Below are 23,195 nucleotides of genomic sequence, written 5' to 3'. Positions count from 1 at the left end.
TTTACAGTATCTGAATGAATTAATTTCAGTCATGCTATTTAAATTAATGAACATCTTCTAACCAATCATAATTAAGAATTCAACTGCGTTGAGGGGGTAATATGTATTATAGAAGTTTGAACAGAAATGGAGTAAAGGTACTTGTCATCTGAATCCAGATTGTCATATCTGTGAGTGTTTACAGGATATTAAATTATAGAATATTAAATGACCTTCTTTAAAGAAAATATCACAGATAATTAAAATGATATGATGCTACCTCAGAGGTTAATTACATTTCTCTTTTGGTGCCACATGCGAAGGACATTAATTACAAGACATGTTTATCAATATGTTGAATAAATATGCCTTATTTTCTGTTGTTTGCTTGCTTTGGTTGTTTTTTTTTAATTAAAACGGATTTAAACAGGACCCAACACAATTTTTTTATCATCTTTCCAAGAATGAGAGAATGAGTGGCAGGTAATCCAGACTATGCCCCCTGGCTCTTGATAGGAAAGCATTGAATATCTGTAAGGCACTATCTTGTTTCCATGCTTGAAATGGCGCTATAATTCCTAAGCTAGAGACGCTGCCAATTTATCGGCGCTCCTTACAAGGAATTGAGAGAGCACGAACCGAGGGCAGCGAAGCACTATTGAGCAAACGGTCATGCATGCAATCGTTTTTATTCCAGCACTAATCATAGCCAAATGCCCCTATAGCTTAGAGAGAGAAGTCGGGCAAAGAATTACAATTATGATAAATTGAATGAGAGGAAAGCATTAAGGTCAGGGGAGTCTGGTTATATGCTATATGCAGTCTGAATATAATGGTTTTTAGCTTCGAAGTGTGCATCAGTTATTTATTAAACTAGGATCTCATTTCGACTACAATAAACCACCTTTCTCCAATCCATGGTTATTTAATCCAGCTGTATCCTTAGTGGCCGATAGCTAGCCAGAGTGAATATCAATGTATCCACTTGTATAGGCAAAAAGTATAGTAATGATAAGCTTATTAAAGGCATAGGGACAGCTGTGGGGATGGGCTACAGACAACACTTGATGCTCTATTGGTTCCCTGACAGAGAGGAGGGACTGTGAGTTGAGAGAGAGAGTAAGCGCGTGCTCGAGAGAGAGACAGAGAGAGGAAAGAGAGAGAGAGAGGAGGGGAAGGAGGAGGAGATAGATAGATGGCTCAGTGCTGAATGGGGACAGTAGGGAATGCCCAGTAAATGCAGCTGCCGATAACAGCACACATCAGCAGCGGCACTGAAATCAGAAGCACACGCTCAGTGCAGAGGAGAGGAGAAGGAAGGGAAGGAAGGAGGGGAGAAAAAAAAAGTGCACCAGCACAGGGCTGAGACTCTGAGATACAGAAAGCAAGATTGTGCCGGCTCAGCACAGCTCAGAGAAGAAGAGTGCGAGGAGGAGGTGTGGAAGTTGTGGCAACTCTGACACACACTCGCTGGACACAGGTTGGCTTCTGGGCTTCATAACGAGTGATGAGCAAGAGAGTGTAAACCCACGCTGTTCCTGTGGCATCTCTTTCCATTAGACTTTTGTTCCTGATTAGTGTGTGTAAGAAACTCTCTGCTGGGAGACACTCTTTCAGGAGACACTTTTTGGAGCTTCTTGCCTGGTTACTCTGAGAGACATGGTAGAGTATGATCTAGATAGCAAAGCTTCAGCCCCAGAGCATGGAGAAGTCAAGTAGTGAGGAGTCTGCTATCCACCGTAGCCCGTCTGTGGACAGTTGCGATTCGGACTTTGCCCGTGCGTCCAGCTCAGGTCGTCCGTTCGGAGGACGAGGCTTCACCGCTGGAGCTTTCTACGGCTCCACGGGGCGCAAACAGAGTGGCACTGACAACAAGGACGCCAACAAACCGAGCACTTCCAAAAGCAGCAAATACGTGGTCTTTTACCTGGATCTATCCTTTGTGTTCCTTTTAGAATTCAAGAAGTGCAACATGGCTAGTGGCTTCCTGTGCTGCTTGAAATACACAATGTTCCTCTTCAACCTCATCTTCTGGGTAAGTGATCTCTCTTTTTTAACTTAACCTCTGTTCATCTCTGCTTGCTTTTGCTCTATGGTGCTGAGTGCTGAGGCACTGATGCCGCGCGTGTGTGTGTGCGTGTGTGTGTGTGTCCGTTTGTGAGCCTGATCAACATTTCTCAGCTCTTTGATTCATCTCTCACTTAGATGTGTTGTAAGACGGGTTATTAGGCACATTTCTAGAAGTGAGTGCTCAGCTGGTCTGACTGTGCATTTCTCTCAGTTACATCAGGCTGACTGTGCCATGTGCTGTCATTTACGAACATACGACTATTTCTGTCTGTCACTGAGCACAGGGCCTCTGGGAAATAAATTTCAGTCATACATAACTTTGGGCATGGAGTCTCCTGAATAATCACAAGAAGACTGCAGTTGTGCTGTGGTGTTCATAATCATGAATATTCTCAATTTATTCATAACCTACTTAAAGTTCTTTTTATGCTGATATGCAAACTGCTCATATTTAGATATTGTTATGTTGCAGAGAATAGCGTGGTATTTCATTTGTTCATTTTGGTTGCTAGTTTAGATTTAAAAAAAAAAAAAAAAAAGCCATTATTGACCATCACTGTTGATTTTGGCTCGATGAGAATGTATGAGAACGAGAGCAGATTGTTTGCCAGGAGGACAGTGGGCTCTGTCCTTTGTGGAAAGGCAGTCATGCATAAACATAAGCAACACACACACACATACCCCCGTGGGAGCCTGTATTTCATGGTCAGATTCTGTTTTATTCCCATAAGGCAGTGAGTGGTAAGGGGGAAAGACTCATAACTCAGATCTCCCAAGTCTCTCTGATACTTGGTGTGTGAATATTGCCTGCTGGGTGGTTGGTAGCATGTCTGATTTTTGTGAGGAGACTTCCTGTGTGCACACCTTAATTGCTATCAATAAAGTATAGAAATTTTATATGCTTATTATGTGCATTACGATTCTTTAAATGTCTGTTTAAGACTACATTATAAACCAGGTTTTATTTCTGTTTCTAAGATTTTAAACAAAGAAGTAAATATCTTCATGTTTCAACATAAAAACAAAAATGAATCTATATTGCAGTTTCTACTGAAAATCTAGGATTTTGGAGGAAAGACTTTGCAGATGTGGTTAGAGTAGTAGATTTCACAAAAAGGTGGCAGTAGAAAACATGTATATTGTACACATGTACACATGTCTGTGTTTTTTTATCCATTCAGTTATTCAGATGCAGCAAGTGCTTTATCCTGGTCGGGGTCACTGTAAATCCCGAGCCTGTTCTAAGAACACTGAGAATGAGGCAGGAATATACCCTGGATACACCAGTTCATAGCAGGATTCCTTGAGCACACATTCATTCAAACCGAGAGCAGTGTAGCATGTGGGGGTGGGAGGAAACCATATAACCCAGATGAAACCCACATGTACATGAAGAAACCATCACACCATTTTAAAGAAAGTAAATGTGGTAGCTTACAGTGGTAGAGTGGTAGCTTACGGAGTGCGGCGCTACCTCAAGTGGTAACGGCTCTGGGTCATTGGCCAGAAGATCGGGGTTCAAGCCCCAACACCGCCAAGCTGCCACCGTTGGGTCCTTGAGCAAGTTCCTTAACTCACCCTGCTCCAAGGGCGCTGCATCATGGTTGACCCTGCGCTCTGACCCCAACCTCCAAGGATGTGATACGCAAAGGAAGAATTTCACTGTGCTGTAATGTATATATGACAAATAAAGACAAATGAACTTAGTGGTTAAGGTGTTGGACTACTGATCGGTTGTTAGTTGGAATCTCAGGTCCACCCCTGAGCAAGGCTCTTAATGCTCAGTTGTGTAAAATGAGATAAAATGTAAGCTGCTCTGGAGAATGGTGTCTACAAAATGGCAGAAATGCATAGTGAAAACCCTTATCCTGCTGTGCCACCATCTCCTGTGTTTTTGTTTTCTTTAAAAATAATTAGTAGCCAGATTTACTTGCTAAAGCAACATCAGTGTGGCTATTAAAGCTGTTGAAAAATAAGACAAGTTGATGTTCACTGATGACATTTTCAGGAAAAATGTGAGGTATGGTTATCCAGAATGGTGAAAAATGGTGTGATTTTTGAGTGAAAAAACTTGTTAAAAGACTTTCTGACAGCTATATCTATTAACCTGACTTGGGACCAGAAATAGTCTAAATTTAGAGATTTAAAAATGGCCTTGACACACATCATCATGCCTTAACAAGATCAGCAGTATGGAACTGCAGAAAGTTTTATCGATCCCTTAAAAAAATAAACTTTGCCAGTAGCAAAACAGAAAACAGAACTTTCTTGATTATTACTTTTACATACTTTAAGTATTTTTCTTTGTTTGTTTAGTTAATAAATGCATCATTTAGCCTAAGCCATTTCTTATACGTAATAATACATAAAATTAAATAGTTTATCGATTATACATTTTATTCTCTCTCTATCTCTATCTCTATCTCTCTCTCTCTCTCTCTCTCTCTCTTTTCTTTAAAATGCTGTCCATTTTGCTGTTAAAGCTGCGCTAATGAGAAGTTAAAGAAATTAATTAGCTGTACAGTTTAGGGCCCATTGAGAGCACTCAAAAATGCCAGTGTGGCGCAGACAGAAATTGAGTTTGACAAGCCTGAAATAAAGTAAGTGTGTGTGTATGTATGTGTGTGTGTGTGTGTAGTCCCAACTGATTATATCATTGTTATTCTGCCACTGTCTTTGAGAGCCATATACCTCAGTAACCCTCCCTAAGGGAGTCTCATCATTAAGCACAGTTTTAACTCACTTTAAAATAAAACCCGAAAGACAGAGCAACGGTGGACAAATCATAAATTCATTAGCTAGCTCACCGGGCAGCTCAAGTCTGCAGTATGCAGAGTGCCTAATTTATTAGACTAAAAAGCGTGAGCTAATGTAATGTAATACCATATGGTGCGCTACATAGTTAGCTAGTTAAGTGCATTAATGCATACATAGATTGATAATTATTATCCTCTTCTTAAAAATATTCTAAAGTAGTACATCATGTATTTGTGCCCTTGAGAAAACTTCAAAAAGATGTTAAGGAAAGTTTTGGCTATGAGATGTTTCGCTCTGTCCTTGCATTATGGAATCTTACAGAAGTCTGACTAGCATCTTTATTTTTCTTCAAGGTGACTACATGTTTTACACCAAACTTTGTTTTGCTTTGTTTCTTCGTACCTGTGTGTTCTTGATTCAGAAAAAGTTGTCTGTGCATTGTGGTGTGTCACATCACTGTGAAGTACATTAAGTTTAAACACTCATACCTATATATATATGTACTTGCTCTTGATCTAGTTGTTGAACTTAGTTACATAGGTAACTATGAGTAACAAGAAATAGCCCGGATACTAAATGTGCATGTTCCGGGTGCAGAAGTTACTGAATTATACACCCCTGTAGAGAGAAACGGTAAGAGAGAGAGAGAGAGAGAGAGAGAGAGAGAGAGAGAGAGAGGCTATTCCTCAGTTTCTCTCTATACCTTTCAATTACACACCAGAAATGGTAACTAGCTGTAATATGGTTGCCTCCTACTGAGTTCCCTGTATGTGGGTGACCCATGTGTGTGTGTGTAGAAATCATATACTCAGACAGATTTTCAGTGTCCCCAGGCTGTTAGTCCTGCTGAGAAGTGTTGGTCTTGGTGCTAATGTTCACTTAATGATTTCTTACATAGACTTTTCATTTTTTTTCCCCTCTAACTTTGCTTAAGTTAAATGGCTGCTTTGCGATAAGTCAGTTTGAAGGAGTTTTATGCTTCTTGGGAGAGTGACTTTGAAGCAGGTGAAGGCCATGTAGGTATAGGACGAGCTTAGTGGACGTTAAGAGAGCAGTGTGTTACTGTATCCTGACACCCATGGGACTGTCCTTCTCTGGCTGCGGCACTCCAGGAATCACAAGATTCTACCGCAGTGGAGTGTTTAGTTCTGACACATCATCCTCTGCAGGGTGCAGTCCTTTAGAACCACGGGGCAGGTGCTGGCACTCACCATGACTTACCAGTGTAACACGAGGAAGAAGGTAAACAACGTCAGGAGCTGCAGGATTCTTGCAGCACTTCTCAGTGGTTCTGCAGCAGTTGTTGCCGACCATCTGGCTCCTCTTTCTTACGGGGATTAGTGTAGACTAAGCTGCACCGCTTCAGCTCAGATTAAAGCGTTTAGTGCCGATGTAGACCACGGTTCATTCTGCTTAGCTCTTAGGGCCCTGATTCCTCCTGTTGCGTGATGCATCTAACCTGTCAGCTGACTGAACAAATGTGACATGTTGCTATTTTGAGTTGAAGCATTTGTATAGAAACCTGTATTTGAACTCTCGGTTCTATGCTGATGAAGCTTTTCGGTTTCAGATTAAGTAAAGTCTAAGGCTTTGTGTCAGTATGAATTGAATAAAAATAAATAAATAAACATAGATTGGAAGTTCTTCCATGTCAGATGATGTTCTTGCTCCTTTAAAGAGCCAGACATCAGAAGCTACAGATACATAGAGATAAAACTAGAAGCTAGTATTCTCGTTGTCTCTCTCTTTTATGATAAGAATTATCCTCTGTAGGCATTAATTTACTGAACAATTCTCTGAACAGCGTCCTCTCTCTTGTAATCTCTCAGTCAATAACAAGTTTCACTTGCTGTATTGGTGACCTATTTGTACCTACTCCTAGACACCCACTGGCCACTTTATTAGGAACACCTGTATAGGGAAATATAACAGGGTAAAATCTGACCTTGGTGACCAAGACAGTGGCATGGTTGCTATAGTGGCCACATGTTCACCAAAAATGGGAAAACCTATTGATTTGTTTTCCAATCTTCAACTAACTAGTTTTGATGAGTCTGAGCCCACTGTATGCTCAGATTCCTGTTCTTGGCTGACAAGAAAGGAACCCAGTGTATACGTCTACTATTGTATTCTAATCATCTCAAAGTTTGATGTGAAGAACTACAAGTAAACGTACCACATAATAACTTGAATGAATAAAATAAGTCTTTATAATGATATTCCCATCTCCATCTATTCTCAGCACTGCTTTCCCTACTGGGACAGCCTATCCCAGGCGATTTGGGGCACAAGCCATAGTACATTTAGGACTGGATGCCAGTCTATGACAGGGCACAATCGCACACACTCACATACTATAGAAAATTTAGAGATGCCTACTGTCTTTGGACTTGAAGCAAGAGAACCCAGAGGTACAGCGAGAACATGCAAGCTACTTAAAAAAGTAACATAATGACACAATATGGTGAAATATCTCTTGAGATAGCTCAAAATACTGGTATACTATTTTAAATTATGATGAAAGCTGAGACCTTGCTCTTTACAGCAATGCAGAAATGACAGTAATGTGCTTTGTGTCAGTGTGGCTTAGAAAGATAGAGACGGTCAGAAATAGTGTTCTTCTACCAACTGGATTTGTTTAATTACTGTTCATTTGAAATGGGGTCAATAATGAGTTCTTGAATAGTGGCAGCCTGAACTCTCTGTTTATCTAGACACTGAGCTGCTGTGATGACTGTTGAATTAAATATTTCTGCAGTGTTTGGTACTCCAAGTTGACTTCTCATTCTCTTCGCATCTAATCTGCTGCCAAGCTTAAAATGCACCAGAATGCGTACCTATCACTCTCACTGCTATTATCATTGCCCTATCAGATCAAAAGCAAATTCTTTTCCTTTTGACATTCTGATTCAGAGAATAGCACAACCTTAGCACTGTGCTCTGAAAGCATGCAGCGCAGAGTCTGTATTAAAGCAATTTCTTTTCTTTCCTTTGATGGTGGAAGCTTTGTGTGTTTTTATTCATAAACAGTAGAGCTTGTTTTGGGGATTGCATGGGTTTATCTGCTATTAGGTCACAGGCAACAAAAGATTAGAACCCCATCGTTTTAATCCCTCCTACTGACATTGTTTTTTAATGGTAGGAATTTAGGTTGCTTTGGGAGAAAGTACAGAACGTAAGTGGCAATCTCAGGCTGTTATAGTGGAAGAGGAGGAGGTGTAGCTGTCGAATGACTGTCTTGGTAGACGAAAATCCTTTTCTCAGCATCAACACCACTGTTTTTTGCTACAGGGCTTCTCTGCAAGCAGTCTCTGTACCACTTCTGCTTCCTGTCCTTGCACTCTTTTCCCCTCTCAAGAGGACATGTTCTCTAATGTTGTCTAATGCCCTTAGCTGTGGGGGATTTAACATTATAACAAAATATCACTAGGCTACTCTCACCATAAGCACTGTCACGTTCACTTTTGATCAATGTGTTATTTGACTGTTAATCTGAAGGGAATGGAAATGTTAAAGAGAAAAATGACAAAGCTGTTAAGGCTTTCTCTGCTCTCTTGGCAGTAAATGCAAATTCTGTTCTGAAAAATATTCTCCAAAAGATCACATACTTTGACTAATCACACACTAGAGCATGTGTGTGCGAATACATCTCCGAAAACATAATCATAGCACTTACTGGTTATAATCCAACAATCTGGGTGGTGTGTCACCCAAAAGAGAATGGGTTTAACATTTACATAATGAGAAGGAATGGTCTAGAAATAATCCAAAGGGGGAGGAATGTACAGTTCAATATTCACAACACCAGAATGTCCAAATCAACATGACAAGTAGCTCAAAATCACGGATGATAAAGTAGGCAAGATTTTCAAGACTTCAGGTGAGCTAGATAATAAATAGGTTAGTACTCAGGTGATGGGGACCTCTGGAGATGTGGAATGAAATCATCAGGTGAGCCTGTTCCTTCTGAGTATGGTTTCTCTCAAAGTTGCTTCCTGAAGTCATATTTTTTTTTACAGTCAAAATCTATATTTTGTAAAGCAGCTTTGTGAAAATGTCTCAAATTAAATCACGCAAAATAGTCAAGTAATTGGATAAGCATTTGTTTGAATACTCACTGGAATTGTATAACTGCCTTCATTTCTAGAAAGTTCCTGAATATCTCCCCTGCTGTAAATCTCATTTCTGTGTATCTGTAGAGGTCAGTATTTGATGAGCACCTCTATCACTTCTGATTCTTTGCTCTTTGTCTGCTTGGCATGTCTCTATATCTCTACAGCAGACCTCATTACCTCTTAGGATCTGCTGGGATATGTTTCACTCCCACAGGCTTTGTGTAGTGAAATGGCTCATGCACATTTACATCACCTCAGTGCACCTAGAGTACATCCATTCAGATGGCTGAATCAAAAGCATTCATAATTGTTATAGCCAGGAGTATTCTTAACGATATTGTCGGCCATTTTGGAACTGTTCGGAAACTAGCAGTGTATCCAGCAATAGCTCAACACTTTCCATGATTTTTAGTGTTTATAGTGTCATGTCATGGTGTATATACATGAGGGATTCACTGGACCAGTAGCACTCTCGATGCATTATGCCCAGTGGTGTGTCCTACTGTTAACACAATTACATCATGGATGCACATTTAGGTTATACTATAAGCTCAGTGAAGCACCAGCTTAATTTTGGTAATGTAGTACAAAGCAGTTTCATTAAATGTTCAGTGGTGTAGCTGAATTTAATTGGCTGTTGTTTCTCTCATGAATAGTTTATATCAGGGTATGTCACCTGATAGCATATTATTTATTTGAAGAATATGTACATGTGTTTGAGGACAGTTTGTACATGTGGATGGAGCCTTAATCTCTTCATAGTATGAGACAGTGATGCATCTGAGCCCATAATATGGGGCAGTTTGTCTTTTTTTTTTGTTCTTGGTGTGTAATTTCTCAAAAAATTAACTGACCATGTCCCAGTGTACTGTGAGATTTTTTACACTGCCTATGGCACAAGCTGCTTAAATGGTCAACTTCCATTAGCACTTTTTCTAATTATTGAACCATCTAGAAGAACTATTGGCTAAAGAAAATAAATTTTAAATTAATCTTAATCTTAAGAACTAATTTTCTTAATCTTGATTAAAAAAAAATTAAGAATCATGGTTTCTTTTGTTTCTGTTTTAATTGTAGGCAAATTTGATTCATAATGATTCCTTTTGCCCTTTTTTTGCCATTTATCATCATTTGGAAAACCAGAAAACTTTCAACACAGAAGAGACAGACATTTGCTGAGGTACGAAGGTCAGTAAACAGAAGAAAAAAACATTAATGGTACAATTATGGAAAATCAGGTCCGTGATCAAATGTTTCAACAATCTGGATCAGCTAAAAAAGTGTCAGGGAGAGGACACTCAAGCATACAATATCAATGCACTGGAAAAAAAAAAAACGACCACTGAAAAACTGAAAAAGCTTCAGTTTCACAATTGCACAGTTTGGCAGATAAGAAATCCACTGTTAGTGCCTTTAACAAGCTGTTGAAATGGCTGTAGAAAACAAGCCATTCCAGAGAGAAATCCTCAAAATTCAGACCCTGAGCTTCACCAAGCGGCATTACAAGTACAATTTGAAAGAAGGGATTGCATAGAAGAAAAAAGCCCCATAGCTATTCTAAAATATGACTATAAAACATTGGCTCTTTGAGGCTGTTTTGCACCTAATGGTCCAGGTGCTCTTGTAAAGATTGAGAGCATTTTTACTGACATGGCACTAGGATACTGTAACTGGTTGTCTGTGGCAGGAAATGAAAACTTGATGGATCTTTCAGTAGCCTGATTTGAAGACAGCATTTCACATGTGCAGAGCTAAAAAATATAAAGGTACTTGAAAATTCCTCTGCTTTTAGGGATACTTTGCAAAGATCCCTTTCCAAATATTCTTCTGTCTAGTGAAGGCTGCTAATCTGTACCAGTGTTTGGAGAAAAGAAATGAAAGACATTTCTCCAAAAAAAAATTCACTTATTGCATGTGTTATCTAAATATTGATATCATTTGTCATTTTCAACAATTGGTACTAGTAATACAAGAACTTTTTTTTTTTCTCTGAGCGTCTTCTAAATGTGCAGCAGGAATGGCAGGGGCTTTATGCATTGTGCCCCCTCAGCTTCCTCCTGGCAGACAAAATCAATGCAAATCTGCACCTTACCCAGTGAATTAATGTGCGTTCTCAGAATAGCACCCTGGCATTCACTGCTCAGCACTTTTCTTTATTACCCAAAACAGATACCCAGGAAATCAATGAGTACATTTCAGGGCCTCTGTTGTATCTTCTGACATTATACTCACATATGACGGAGTGTCTTGTCTGAGTTAGCCTTTTATCACTGAATTAATGAGAGCAGAGTCTTTAATTACACACTAACAGCGGGGCACCTCTGAACCTTATCTCTAACGTTGATGGCCAAAGGGTAATTTTGGTCCAAGTGGATTTAATGGTGATCATGTGAGACCCTCATGCTTTTCATTTGAGTTTATAAAAGCCCTGTCTTCTCAGTCTACTCCTTATCCAGGGTCTTTAGGGACCAATCCTAGAAAAGGGCTATCCAGTGACTGTCACTGACAGGATCTATACGCCATCTCTTTCAGGCGCCAACCACAACTGATGTGATTAGATTGGATTGAATTCCCATCAAGTCTGACAAACCCAAATACGATTTTTAATGTTTAAGGTTCATGACCATGAGATTTCTGGAGCTTAAGGAGTCAACAGCTGTCTGTCTGATCTGGCCTTTAATTACACTGTAATGAGAACGAACAATGCACATCTTTTCTCTGACACTGATGCCCAAAAGAGAAATGTAAGTCCAATTAGATTAAATGGTGACCATGAGAGACCATGAACAATGTCTCCTGGGAAAAATCCCTACAAAGGACACAGTCTGGTGGCCATCACTGACATTTTTTACACAGCAAGGCACCATTCCTCCAAATGAAACCATTTTTATTTGATTGAATTCCAATCAAGTTTAAAGTGCCCGAATAATTTTCATGAGTATTCTCGTTTCTGACCACATTTCCGGAGTCTAAGCATCAACAAATATGGATCTGATTTGTCCTTCAACCCTTAGGGGGCTATTTTGCTCATTTTTTTGGCGTTGTTTTTTCCAATACTGTATTACCAATCCTTTATAAAGATTTACCATGCAAGTATCTGCAAATATGACCTGGTAATACTTTTTTACTCAAACATACTACTCAACAGCCAAAAACCACAAAAATTATTTTAAGAAATTATGATTGAGATCTTTAACAAATTACATCTGGATAAGTTTCAAGGAAGCACTTTTGGCAGAATTTGACTGTAGTACTTGTGTCCTTGTAAAAATGATGCAACGCAATCGCCACAGCAACCGCTGTCTTTTTTACTGGGGATTTTTTTTATCTTTTTTTTTTTTTTTTAATATTTGATAAAAATGGACCCGGGATGGAGCGAATTTTCACTCCTGACAAGTGTAACAAGAGCCCTCTCCAGACAAAATTTAGACTGTCTGATTACATATTAATGCCTGAACATTATCATATATTTATGATTTGTTAGTCTTTACAGATAAAGAACCCTGCCTTTTAAGCCCTACCCGTTGAATCAGGCCATATTGTGAATTTTTCTAGATTTTAATGCTATGTAGTTGATACTAAGGTCCTGTATTACTCTCCAATATTAAAGTTAATGCGACTACTACTATTGCTATTACTACTACTACTACTACTAACAACAACAACAACAATAATAATAATAATAATAAAGAGAAACCCTGATTATCTGGATCTCTGATTATTTGAATTTGGCTTGAGCAGCTTCGCTTTTGAAGCTTTGTGCTTGTTAACAGAATACCAATAGCGAGTCTCATATACACTCCATCAGCATCTCACCTTCGCTGTCCTTTACAATATAAGATGGCAATATTTCTTTTCATTTCATTCCAAGATGCAATTACCATCAATAAAACCATACATAAAATGAGCAGTTTGCTCCTGCACTTCACAGAACAGTGAATTTTATGCGTTTATGAGCTGATCCATCGGATGGCGCTTTGGATAGCACACATTATCTAATTGGGTTATGTTTGAAAAAATCTCATTAAACAAGCTGTTGTCCATCAGTCTGAGTCAATACCTGAACATTCAGGACTTTCTGATTGTGAAAAGCAAACCGAAAGCACAATGTTCTGGCAATTGATACTTCTAGGTGATATTGTTGGATTATGACAAAACACAGACATTAACACTGCATAAATTAGGGAACATATGTTGCATATATTGCACAACTGTTAGGCCAAGACTGATGGCATTTTCCCTCAGTTCTATGATTTTTCTTTTTGCATTTTTATCTAGCAATATTGCTTCCCATGCCAAGCCAATACACAGCCCAGGGCTTATATATTGGGTATGCCTTGGGAAGCCTGGCTCATTCTATACCTGTTGTCTGCATTTATTGCTTATTTAAACTGACAACTGATATTGCTCTTGTTTCGACGCTGATACTGGAGCACCAATAAATGTTGTACAAATATACTCTTGTCCTTCAGCCCTCTCCCAGGCCAATAAGATGGACATTGCCCAGTGGCTTTATATTTTCCTGAGGCCTTTATCTATTCCTCACAAAACAAAGTGAGTCTTCAATTTTTTCCTCCATCCTCCATCCATAATGTTCCATTCATTTGAGATGCGACTGTCTGACATCAGTCATGTTTATTGTTGTTTCTTAGAAAGAGCCAGTCAGAGGAATATCTGTCCATTATTTTTCTAGATATTGCACTCAATGAGTTATTCTTTATTAGGAAGCAATTTTCCACGAAACATTAATGATGCATTCCCACCTAGCAACTGACTTTGATTAAGCATAGATGAAATTTGCTCTATGTGCAGGCACCATATCGATTTAATGATGCTGCAGTAAAGGCAACACAGGGCTGTTGATTAATAGGCGACAAATGTACACAGCCTTGAGGTATAAGAAGCATGTTGTAGACAGAACTTTGCTGACTCCAATTTGCTATATTGCCAAACAAACAATTTGGAAAAGTATCATAAGTGCAGATTGTTTTATGCAATATGAGCTTTATTTAGGTCTGTTAAGGTCAGATTGGGGTTTGTTAGATCATCAATTTATCCATTCATCAGGGTCACTGTAAATCTGGAGCTCATCCTGTGAGGCAGGAATACACATCGTATAAAGAATCAGTCCATCTCAGGGCACCTTGTCAATTTTAATCTGGTTTGATTAGCCTGATTATTTCATTATTATGCTGATACTTAATTCATAATCTGTATTTTCAGTATCTACACTATATTGCCAAAAGTATTCGCTCACCCATCCAAATAATCAGAATCAGGTGTTCCAATCACTTCCATGGCCACAGGTGTATAAAATCAAGCACCTAGGCATGCAGACTGTTTTTACAAACATTTGTGAAAGAATGGGTCGCTCTCAGGAGCTCAGTGAATTCCAGCGTGGAACTGTGATAGGATGCCACCTGTGCAACAAATCCAGTCGTGAAATTTCCTCGCTCCTAAATATTCCACAGTCAACTGTCAGCTGTATTATAAGAACGTGGAAGTGTTTGGGAACGACAGCAACTCAGCCACGAAGTGGTAGGCCACGTAAACTGACGGAGCGGGGTCAGCGGATGCTGAGGCGCATAGTGCGAAGAGGTCGCCAACTTTCTGCAGAGTCGATCGCTACAGACCTCCAAACTTCATGTGGCCTTCAGATTAGCTCAAGAACAGTGCGCAGAGAGCTTCATGGTATGGGTTTCCATGGCCGAGCAGCTGCATCCAAGCCATACATCACCAAGTGCAATGCAAAGCGTCGGATGCAGTGGTGTAAAGCACGCCGCCACTGGACTCTAGAGCAGTGGAGACGCGTTCTCTGGAGTGACAAATCACGCTTCTCCATCTGGCAATCTGATGGACGAGTCTGGGTTTGGCGGTTGCCAGGAGAACGGTACTTGTCTGACTGCATTGTGCCAAGTGTAAAGTTTGGTGGAGGGGGGGATTATGGTGTGGGGTTGTTTTTCAGGAGCTGGGCTTGGCCCCTTAGTTCCAGTGAAAGGAACTCTGAATGCTTCAGCATACCAAGACATTTTGGACAATTCCATGCTCCCAACTTTGTGGGAACAGTTTGGAGCTGGCCCCTTCCTCTTCCAACATGACTGTGCACCAGTGCACAAAGCAAGGTCCATAAAGACATGGATGACAGAGTCTGGTGTGGAGGAACTTGACTGGCCTGCACAGAGTCCTGACCTCAACCCGATAGAACACCTTTGGGATGAATTAGAGCGGAGACTGAGAGCCAGACCTTCTCGTCCAACATCAGTGTGTGACCTCACAAATGCGCTTCTGGAAGAATGGTCAAAAATTCCCATAAACACACTCCTAAACCTTGTGGACAGCCTTCCCAGAAGAGTTGAAGCTGTTATAGCTGCAAAGGGTGGACCGACGTCATATTGAACCCTATGGATTAGGAATGGGATGTCACTTAAGTGCATATGCGAGTCAAGGCAGGTGAGCGAATACTTTTGGCAATATAGTGTATTTTTGGGGGGGACTGTTACTTCCCCAAGATCTATCACTAACACATACCACTAGCTGAAGTATAAACTCCTTTCATTACATATTATGGTCAGCTTACATTCATTGTGTAACACACAAGGTTAATGTCAAACCATCAGAATAAATTACATTTACATGTCCTGAGTTGTCACTTAATGGCGGTCCATTATGTCTAAATGATGGTTTAGGTATAATAAGATCTTTGTGTCTTTGAACCAGAGAGAGAGGTGGGGAAAATGACTAATTTTAAGATCCTAAGCTAATTTGGCAGAGGTTTGTTGCACTCTTTTTAGCTGATAGGAAGAGGAATGTGGGAGACAGCAGGAGTGTTTTATTAATCATCCTTTTTTTTTTTTGGTAATTTCATACATTTTCCTTATTCATTTATCTGTATGTGTTTAGCCAGAAAAGCCTTTGAATAAATCCAACTGGACAATTTTGGTGTTTTGTTTTATATTACCATCATATACCATCATAAACAGGTAACAGAAAATTGCATTATAAGTCTTAGGTAGTGTCAAATGGTGTATTAGAAAGGACCTTAACATGCATCATAAGGTCGGATAATTGCGTCGTTGTTAATTTCGGATGCCATTTCCCAGAAATATCTATGGACAGCTGAGAAGGGGCTGTAACCAAAGAGGCTGCAGGAAAGGGCGACTGCAACGGAAAGCAGTGTGGTCAGGATTGCTGAGCTAATTATCAGCTTCAAATCTTTTGCCTATATGTGTGATGGAAGATTTTTAAACCATTCAACTATTCTATGCTTTTCTTAGCACAACCAATGTGCTTTGTTTAAACTCCATTTACCAAATCTCTGGGGCTGCTGAAACTGCGTAGCTGACAAGAGAGCGGCGTGCACAGAAAGTCGTAACCCGAGGCTGCTTCCTTTGAGGAGGAATGTTCTTTTGAGTGCCTACCAAATCTGGAGGAGAGATGATAAGAATATCTGCAAGCTGATTTTAAACTGCTTTCATGTTTTATGTGAATATTTCTGTCCTGCACTTCTCTAATGCATTCTGGATCACTGGGATGAGGTTTCTACTAAACTCATTTACTGACATTGTTTTAAATGAGTGGTCTTTAGAGATTGCTTAAATTAAGTCTTTAACACTACTCTACAACAAATTCCCCTAATTTATCCCCAGTTTGGTCACTTGCCAATTCCCACCTACGAGACAGATCTCCCTTAGCATACCACTGCTACCAACTGGGGACATGCTAATTCCTAGACACATGAATCCTGCAAACTGTGAGGCAAGCTGGTTTTCCACACAATTTATGGATGCACTATTCACCTTTTTCCACATACATGTGCTCAAGATATACATGACTTCCACTGTTGGTTGGTATCACTTTGATTGAGAGGGAAGAGAGTCAGTGGCATTGTCGGTTTTCAAAGTCTTGATCTCCCAATGATATGGTGAATATTAAGGAACATACAACAAAGGTTTTTGCCTATTCTCATAATAGTAATGGCATCCCTTAAACTCCCTTGGCAAAGTTAGGTTCCTCAAACTCACACTTGTAACTACACACTATTAGTTTTAAAATAATATGCTTTCCGTTAAATGGCTGAATGATAAGCTGGGAGCTTAGGGTTTTATTTTATTTTATTTTATGTTACTTACAAGAATCGACCACAGGACATGGAATTGACCTCACATGGAGCTAATAATTGAACATGGAAATCTGGAGTTGTGGGGCAGCAACTGTGACCAGGAATTCGGTTATCCCCATGCACCAGAATGTATTTGATTGAACATCATTGCACTGGAGGGAACCCAGTTAAAACCTATTTGTGTAAAACCATGAACAGTTCTAGGGGAAAATGCCATGACTATCACCAATCTTCTCTTTTTAAGATCTTTTAAAGCATATATTGAGTCAATAGCATTGTTTAATTGATCTTGCCTTTTGCAGCATGGCTTCATCATTATCAGGACTCATGAATCCTCATGAGGCCATGCCCCTATTTCCTTTTTCATGCACTAAAACCATAAGGCTCTTGAATAATTCAGTTCCACTTTAACCCACATGCTCTTTTGACTGTTTAGCAATGGATAGCCCATTGACAAAGGCATTGGTGAATATATCATTAGACTTGTGTTTTCTTTCCTCTCTTCTTTTTTTAAAAAATTGCACCATGCATGTCAAGTTTTATAATATAAATTTTTAATTGGGTCATTTTGACTCAACGTGAAATCTCATCAAGAGTTAGGAAATGCAGTATGGAGTGAAAGTGTGTGCTTATTTAGGTAACATTTATATCTGTATCAAATTCCCCATGGCCATGCTCTCAGCAGTGACTAATTTATTTGGAGTCTGCTTGCAGTTAACATATGGAGACAGGCCAGTCTTTGGGGACGTGCATGCTTCATGCAACCTTTCTTGTCATAGTAATAAAGGTTGACAAAAGCCACTGAGGCTATGGAAGAGAGTTGGCCTTTGCAGCTTTGAAGAAAGTGTGCAATGTGTTACATTTATTAGGATCAAAGAACCTTTTCATGATAAACTATGCCAGTGGAATGAGAAGGTAGTGTTCAGACAGATGCTTGCTGAGTTTCAAGAATAAACCCTTCAATTTATTGCACAATTATGCTTCACACCAAGTACACATTGCTCGTAAAGCCTATTCCAGAACATTGACTTTGTGTGTTTGGGGAAGAAGTAACCAATTAAAGCCCACTCTGTGCACAAAAGAAACCTTACAATCCATTGTAAGGTTGTCAGAAATTTTATCACTGACCATGAAGTTCTTCCAGGTCAGGGTGACCTGCCTAATAATAGAATATGGTTTAATAGGTATATAATATTTCCTGCCTATCTCTCAGTGTGCTATACAATAGAGTGTTTGAGGTTTGGCATTTCCACAGAGTCTGACACTCCGCCAAGTCCCTTCATCTCATAAACACCATACATTCCGTACCGGCGTCCAACACAGAAGAGCGTAACTTAATCAGCAAAAGCAGAACATATGGCCTCATCAGCAGCTGCAATAATATGTACTCCTGCTTTCAGCAGTGGAATGAGAATCAAGAGACTTAGATTACGGTGTGAGAACATGCAACAGGAAGTTTCATCTCCGTATCATGAGACAAGGAAGTAGTGAGACAAAGTATGCATGATGATAAGTTATGAGGACATGGCTCAGGGTGACATGATTCCCTGTAGCATAAAGGCTCGCTACATTCAGCAGGCATATGTCAAAACATAAAATACAGTGGCGCTTCATGCGAAGCTGCAGAGTTAAGAACAGAGTCTGAAATGTTCCGTAGCAAGATGCCTTCACTGCTCATTGAAGAAAGCAAACGCTTATAAAGAATGGCAGATAAATGCACTGAAATGAACAGGATATTCCTGTTCGTGACAGACACAATGGCTTGTCATAGAGCCTTAAACCTTTCTCTGCATGAGTCCAGTTTAGTTGGCCTCTTTTGGAGAGTAACAGTACTTTACTTGTCTAAACATATAACCCACCAGAAGCATTTTACTGCCAGAATCCTCTGGAGTAATGTGCATTTGCATATAAAGAGATAGCTTGCCTGTAGTGACAGCAAAGGGGGACCACTTTGTGCCTTTCTGAATTTTAGCACTGCTGGGACATGCTGCCAACACGCTGTTCTTTCTTTGTCTCTTGAGTAAAGTCGACACTAAAATGTGTTCTTATTCTGATTATTCTTAACAGCAGCGTCCAGGTCATCTATACTCCATCAGCACGGCCCATTCGTGTATATTTAGAATTTAGAAAGCACATGTCACAGTGTCATATTCCTTTGCAAAAGAATGACCTTTCGGTAATTTTCTAACTTCACATTTATGTAAGAAGTCATACAACATCCATGAGATGAGCTTGCAATGAAGTGTCCTTTGGGTTTGACACATCGTCCTAAGTAATAGGCTTCTGATTTGGTTTAGGATGTATGTCTTTTTATTTAATGAGCCATGAAATAGTATAGAGCACAGCAATTTGTGAAGCAGATGAATATGTATTTAGTCTGACATTAAAACAACCTAACCATTGCTTTGCAGAGCTGACCCCGTCTGTGGTCAATCATCTCTCTCTCCCTCCCACTCTCTCTCTCTCTCTCTCTCTCTCTCTCTCTCACAGTATCATTCAAAGCAGAAAGCAGCAGGATGGTTATGTATTAATAGCAGGGGAGCTGTAGTAACTGATGTTTCCTGAACTCTGTGCAGATCATGGCAAGCTACCTGCTTCAGTATTAACTCTCCCACAGAAACACAAACCCATTAAAGAAAATGGGGCTCTAAATCCTTATCTGTTTAGTGCTCCAAATACCCATATCTGTGTCTGTATTTGGAACCCAAAGTGGGCATGTGTTAAAGCAAAAGACTTTATGTAATGAGCCTACTACCATGCCCCTGATCTGTAAACTTTAGCTTTGGCAGTTCCAGTTCCCAGTTGGTCTCAAATACAGATGTCTTCTTGACAGTTTTTTTGTTTATCCCATCTCAGTTATTTATTTATATTTTTTGCACTTGTCCATGATATTTTCAAATGAAATTAGCTCCTTCTATTTCAACTAATCTGATCATTTAAACCACTGGAACCCTGAGCAGGGACGTACTAAAGATGTTGTAAATGCAGCAAGCATCATGTTAAAGAACATTTGTTTAACCATGAGCTTCATATCTGACCATTTTCACAACTCTTATTCATGTTTCCTTAAGATTCTAGACTTGATACACCTCTAGTCTTAAACCGATGCCCTGTGAACCTTAATGTGTTCCTAATTGGTTACATCCTTATTCAGACTGGTAATCTACTAGTTTGTGAACTTTCTGTAGATGTCTTTCCACAACCACTTTGCATTTTGTACTACTTTATACTTTGCTCTTATTTTTGTATTAATGGAAATGAGAGAACTGATATAATTTGAATTAAATACACACTGATGATGGGACCTTGTCTATCATTTTTCCTTCTCTTTGTCCACAGGTGAGGCAGTTTGTGATTTGTTTTGTATTTTCTCAGACAGCTCTTTATCCTACTTCAGTCCCAGTAGATTCCTATCTTGGTTTGTTCTATCTCTCTTTTGTTGTCCATCTTTTGTGCTTCTCAAAAGACGATCATCTTTAGATGTTTTTTTTTTCCTACTTAGATCTCAAAGAGTATACAATGCAGACTCTAAAATCTTATGGGATACGTTTATTTTTAGAAAAAGGGGGACATTCTTCAAACCATCTGGACATCCTCATCACCATCTGTCTGCACCCCAAATAAAAAATTTGTGAGAATTTTTTACCTCTGATTTTTCCCGCTTCCAGACAAGGGATTGTTCTTAATGAACCCTCATTAGTGTTTTATGCATCAGCTATAATTTTACTTTTATCCTTCCCCAATTACACCATATTCCTCATTTGTGCACCCTGCATTAATTCTTTTGACTATGACTAATAAGATATGGCCTTGTGTAAGTGCCTTAGAGTGTATATGATACTGCATTACCTTGTAGTGTGGGAGTGGCAGACACTCATAATGTATTATTGTCCGCTTAAGTGCACAGTATAAATGATTCAGCATATGATCTGTGTGTTCTTCTGCCTTGTATGTAAACGTTCAAACACACCCCAGGTAGTACAAAATGTTCAAGTAAGGCCATTGCTATGCAGTGACATATTTCAAAGGAGACTGCAACTTCCATTTCCCATCCTATAACCAGGCATTTGCACTATGCCTCAATCTGAGATGAGATATCTCATCTCCCTGGCATTGGATCCAGCCAAATAGTAACACACACCTCCTCTCCTGGACGTTGAGTGAATTTCTGTCTGCCCCGAGGGACATCTGTGTATACGGCATCAATTCTCTTCGATCTATTAAGCCTTCTTCACCTCTCCTGTGATAATTCCTCATCTTTAGAAGTACTGCCTTATGAAGAAATGATCGAGGCTACTATTGAATTAGCTGGCAGTAATAATTTCCAGTAATAATCATGTGACCGGCCATCACCCTCTCCATCACATCCTTTTGGGTTTGGGGAAGTAGTTTATCATTATTATGAAGAAAAACTAATGTAGAGAGAAGAAAACCAATGGGTGGTGGTGAAAAGTTTGTTATAGGAAATGACAGAAGTGGATGTGAACATTTAGTGGAAGTGTAAATCGAGATACAGGGTTCTGTGATATACCTGGTAACCAAAACCTATGAGCTAAAATAGCTGAGACCTTCTGGTGTCTGTGTTATTTTGCACACACGTCCAGAACATGAAGTATTTCCAGGTATTGCCAGGTGATTTATTACTTAAAAATAATACTAGATAAATATCAACAACAACATCAATAATAATAATAATAATAATAATAATAATAATAATAATAATAATAGTAGTAGTAGTAGTAGTAGACAGTTCACAACACTGCTGTAAAGGAATAAAGATAAGATAAGATAAGATAAGATAAGATAAGATAAGATAAGATAAGATAAGATAAGATAAGATAAGATAAGATAAGATAAGATAAGATAAGATAAGATAAGATAAGATAAGATAGAACTTCATTAATCCCAAATGAAATTTTCCTGCCAGTACACAGTACACGAGAAAAAAATATAAATGAAATATAAGTAAAGCATGTTATATTAACAAACTATACAAAAAGGGTGCTTAGGATTTAAGATGTAAAAAACAGTGCCTATTACAATGTCAGAACCAGTACTGATAGCAGCATTATACACTGACAACAACAGTGAGAGTAAATATTGCACATGACATTGCTAACTGGAATTGCACATGATCGTGAGAGGTAATATTGCACATGATATTGAGAGGAGATATTGCGTGCGACGTGATATTGCACATGGTATTATATTAACATACATATTGTAAATATTGTAAAATGAGTTTTACATCATGGCAAGAGATTCACTCATTTTATTTACCCTTTAATGTGCTGATTTCCAGTTTCTGAGAAGTGCCTCCTCGCATATGTATAATTTCCCATTTTATTCCCCAATTTGGTCATTTGCCAGTTCCTATCCTCTAGCTAATTCTCCCCTATCACACATTAGCTGGCAACTATTGAGGATGAAGGATATCATGTGCCTCTTCAAACTTGTAAAGCTAGCTGGCTTCCACATCTTTTTGAGCTACAGCTGATGCTACTACACAAGGCAGCTTAATACATTCAGAGAATCTTGGTAGTGTAGCAGTGATTGACGGGGTTAAGTCATCAGAGTTGTGATCTCTCAATGATCATTTTTTTTGTTGCACTTTACCTCAGTACAACATACAAATAGAAATGTATAATAATAAATCTTAAACCTAGCGCTATACACCTGCTGTAGGAGAATGAAACTGACATGATGTAAACGTCAGCCTGTGGCAGTAATTTGATTCTGTACAGTATAGAAACTTGTATGTAGTTAAACTCTTTAACTGAGTAATTGAGCAGCTTTGATAAATGCTACACTGTTTAACTCTCTGCAGTTCCCCAAGACGGTTTATAACGGCACTTCTAGTCATTACTGTTTCACGTCAACTCCAATCTTTACCATTCGCTACTCCTTTGTTCGTCTGTTCTACTGTAACTATTGTGCATTTACTCTCTTAAATCTTCCACTCCCCCTGTATGCGGTATATCACCTCCATAGCTGTAGATCTATTCATGTTAATTTATTGTATATATACCACTATGCACTTCTGGTTAGATGCTAACTGGCCTTGTACATACAGTATACTTTGCACATTTAATTCATGAATGCATCCGCTTGTTTTATTGTCTTGTTTATCGTTAATTGTTGAGCTGTACTAAACT

The 23,195-nt window shown here is 39.1% G+C and overlaps 1 protein-coding gene across 9 annotated transcripts in view; it reads left to right on the top strand.

Annotated features, from left to right (window-relative positions):
- tspan9a (tetraspanin 9a) overlaps window positions 1-23,195 on the top strand; it is a 201,020-nt gene that overhangs the window by 119,135 nt on the left and 58,690 nt on the right. For 8 of the 9 annotated variants that reach the window (XM_058387550.1, XM_058387548.1, XM_058387554.1 and 5 more), the window contains one exon: window positions 1,935-2,014. In XM_058387550.1, coding sequence (XP_058243533.1) covers window positions 1,952-2,014 — 63 coding nt within the window. In that variant the 5' untranslated portion in view covers window positions 1,935-1,951. Of the gene's footprint in view, window positions 1-1,187; window positions 2,015-23,195 lie in introns of those variants that run through there. The other variant, XM_058387547.1, reaches the window with a different exon arrangement.

This window comes from Hemibagrus wyckioides, linkage group LG04 (genome assembly GCF_019097595.1).
Source record: "Hemibagrus wyckioides isolate EC202008001 linkage group LG04, SWU_Hwy_1.0, whole genome shotgun sequence".
NCBI classification, from domain to species: Eukaryota; Metazoa; Chordata; class Actinopteri; order Siluriformes; family Bagridae; genus Hemibagrus; species Hemibagrus wyckioides.
The sequence above is the reverse complement of the archived record's forward strand: the minus strand, read 5'-3'. Positions and strand labels throughout refer to the sequence as shown.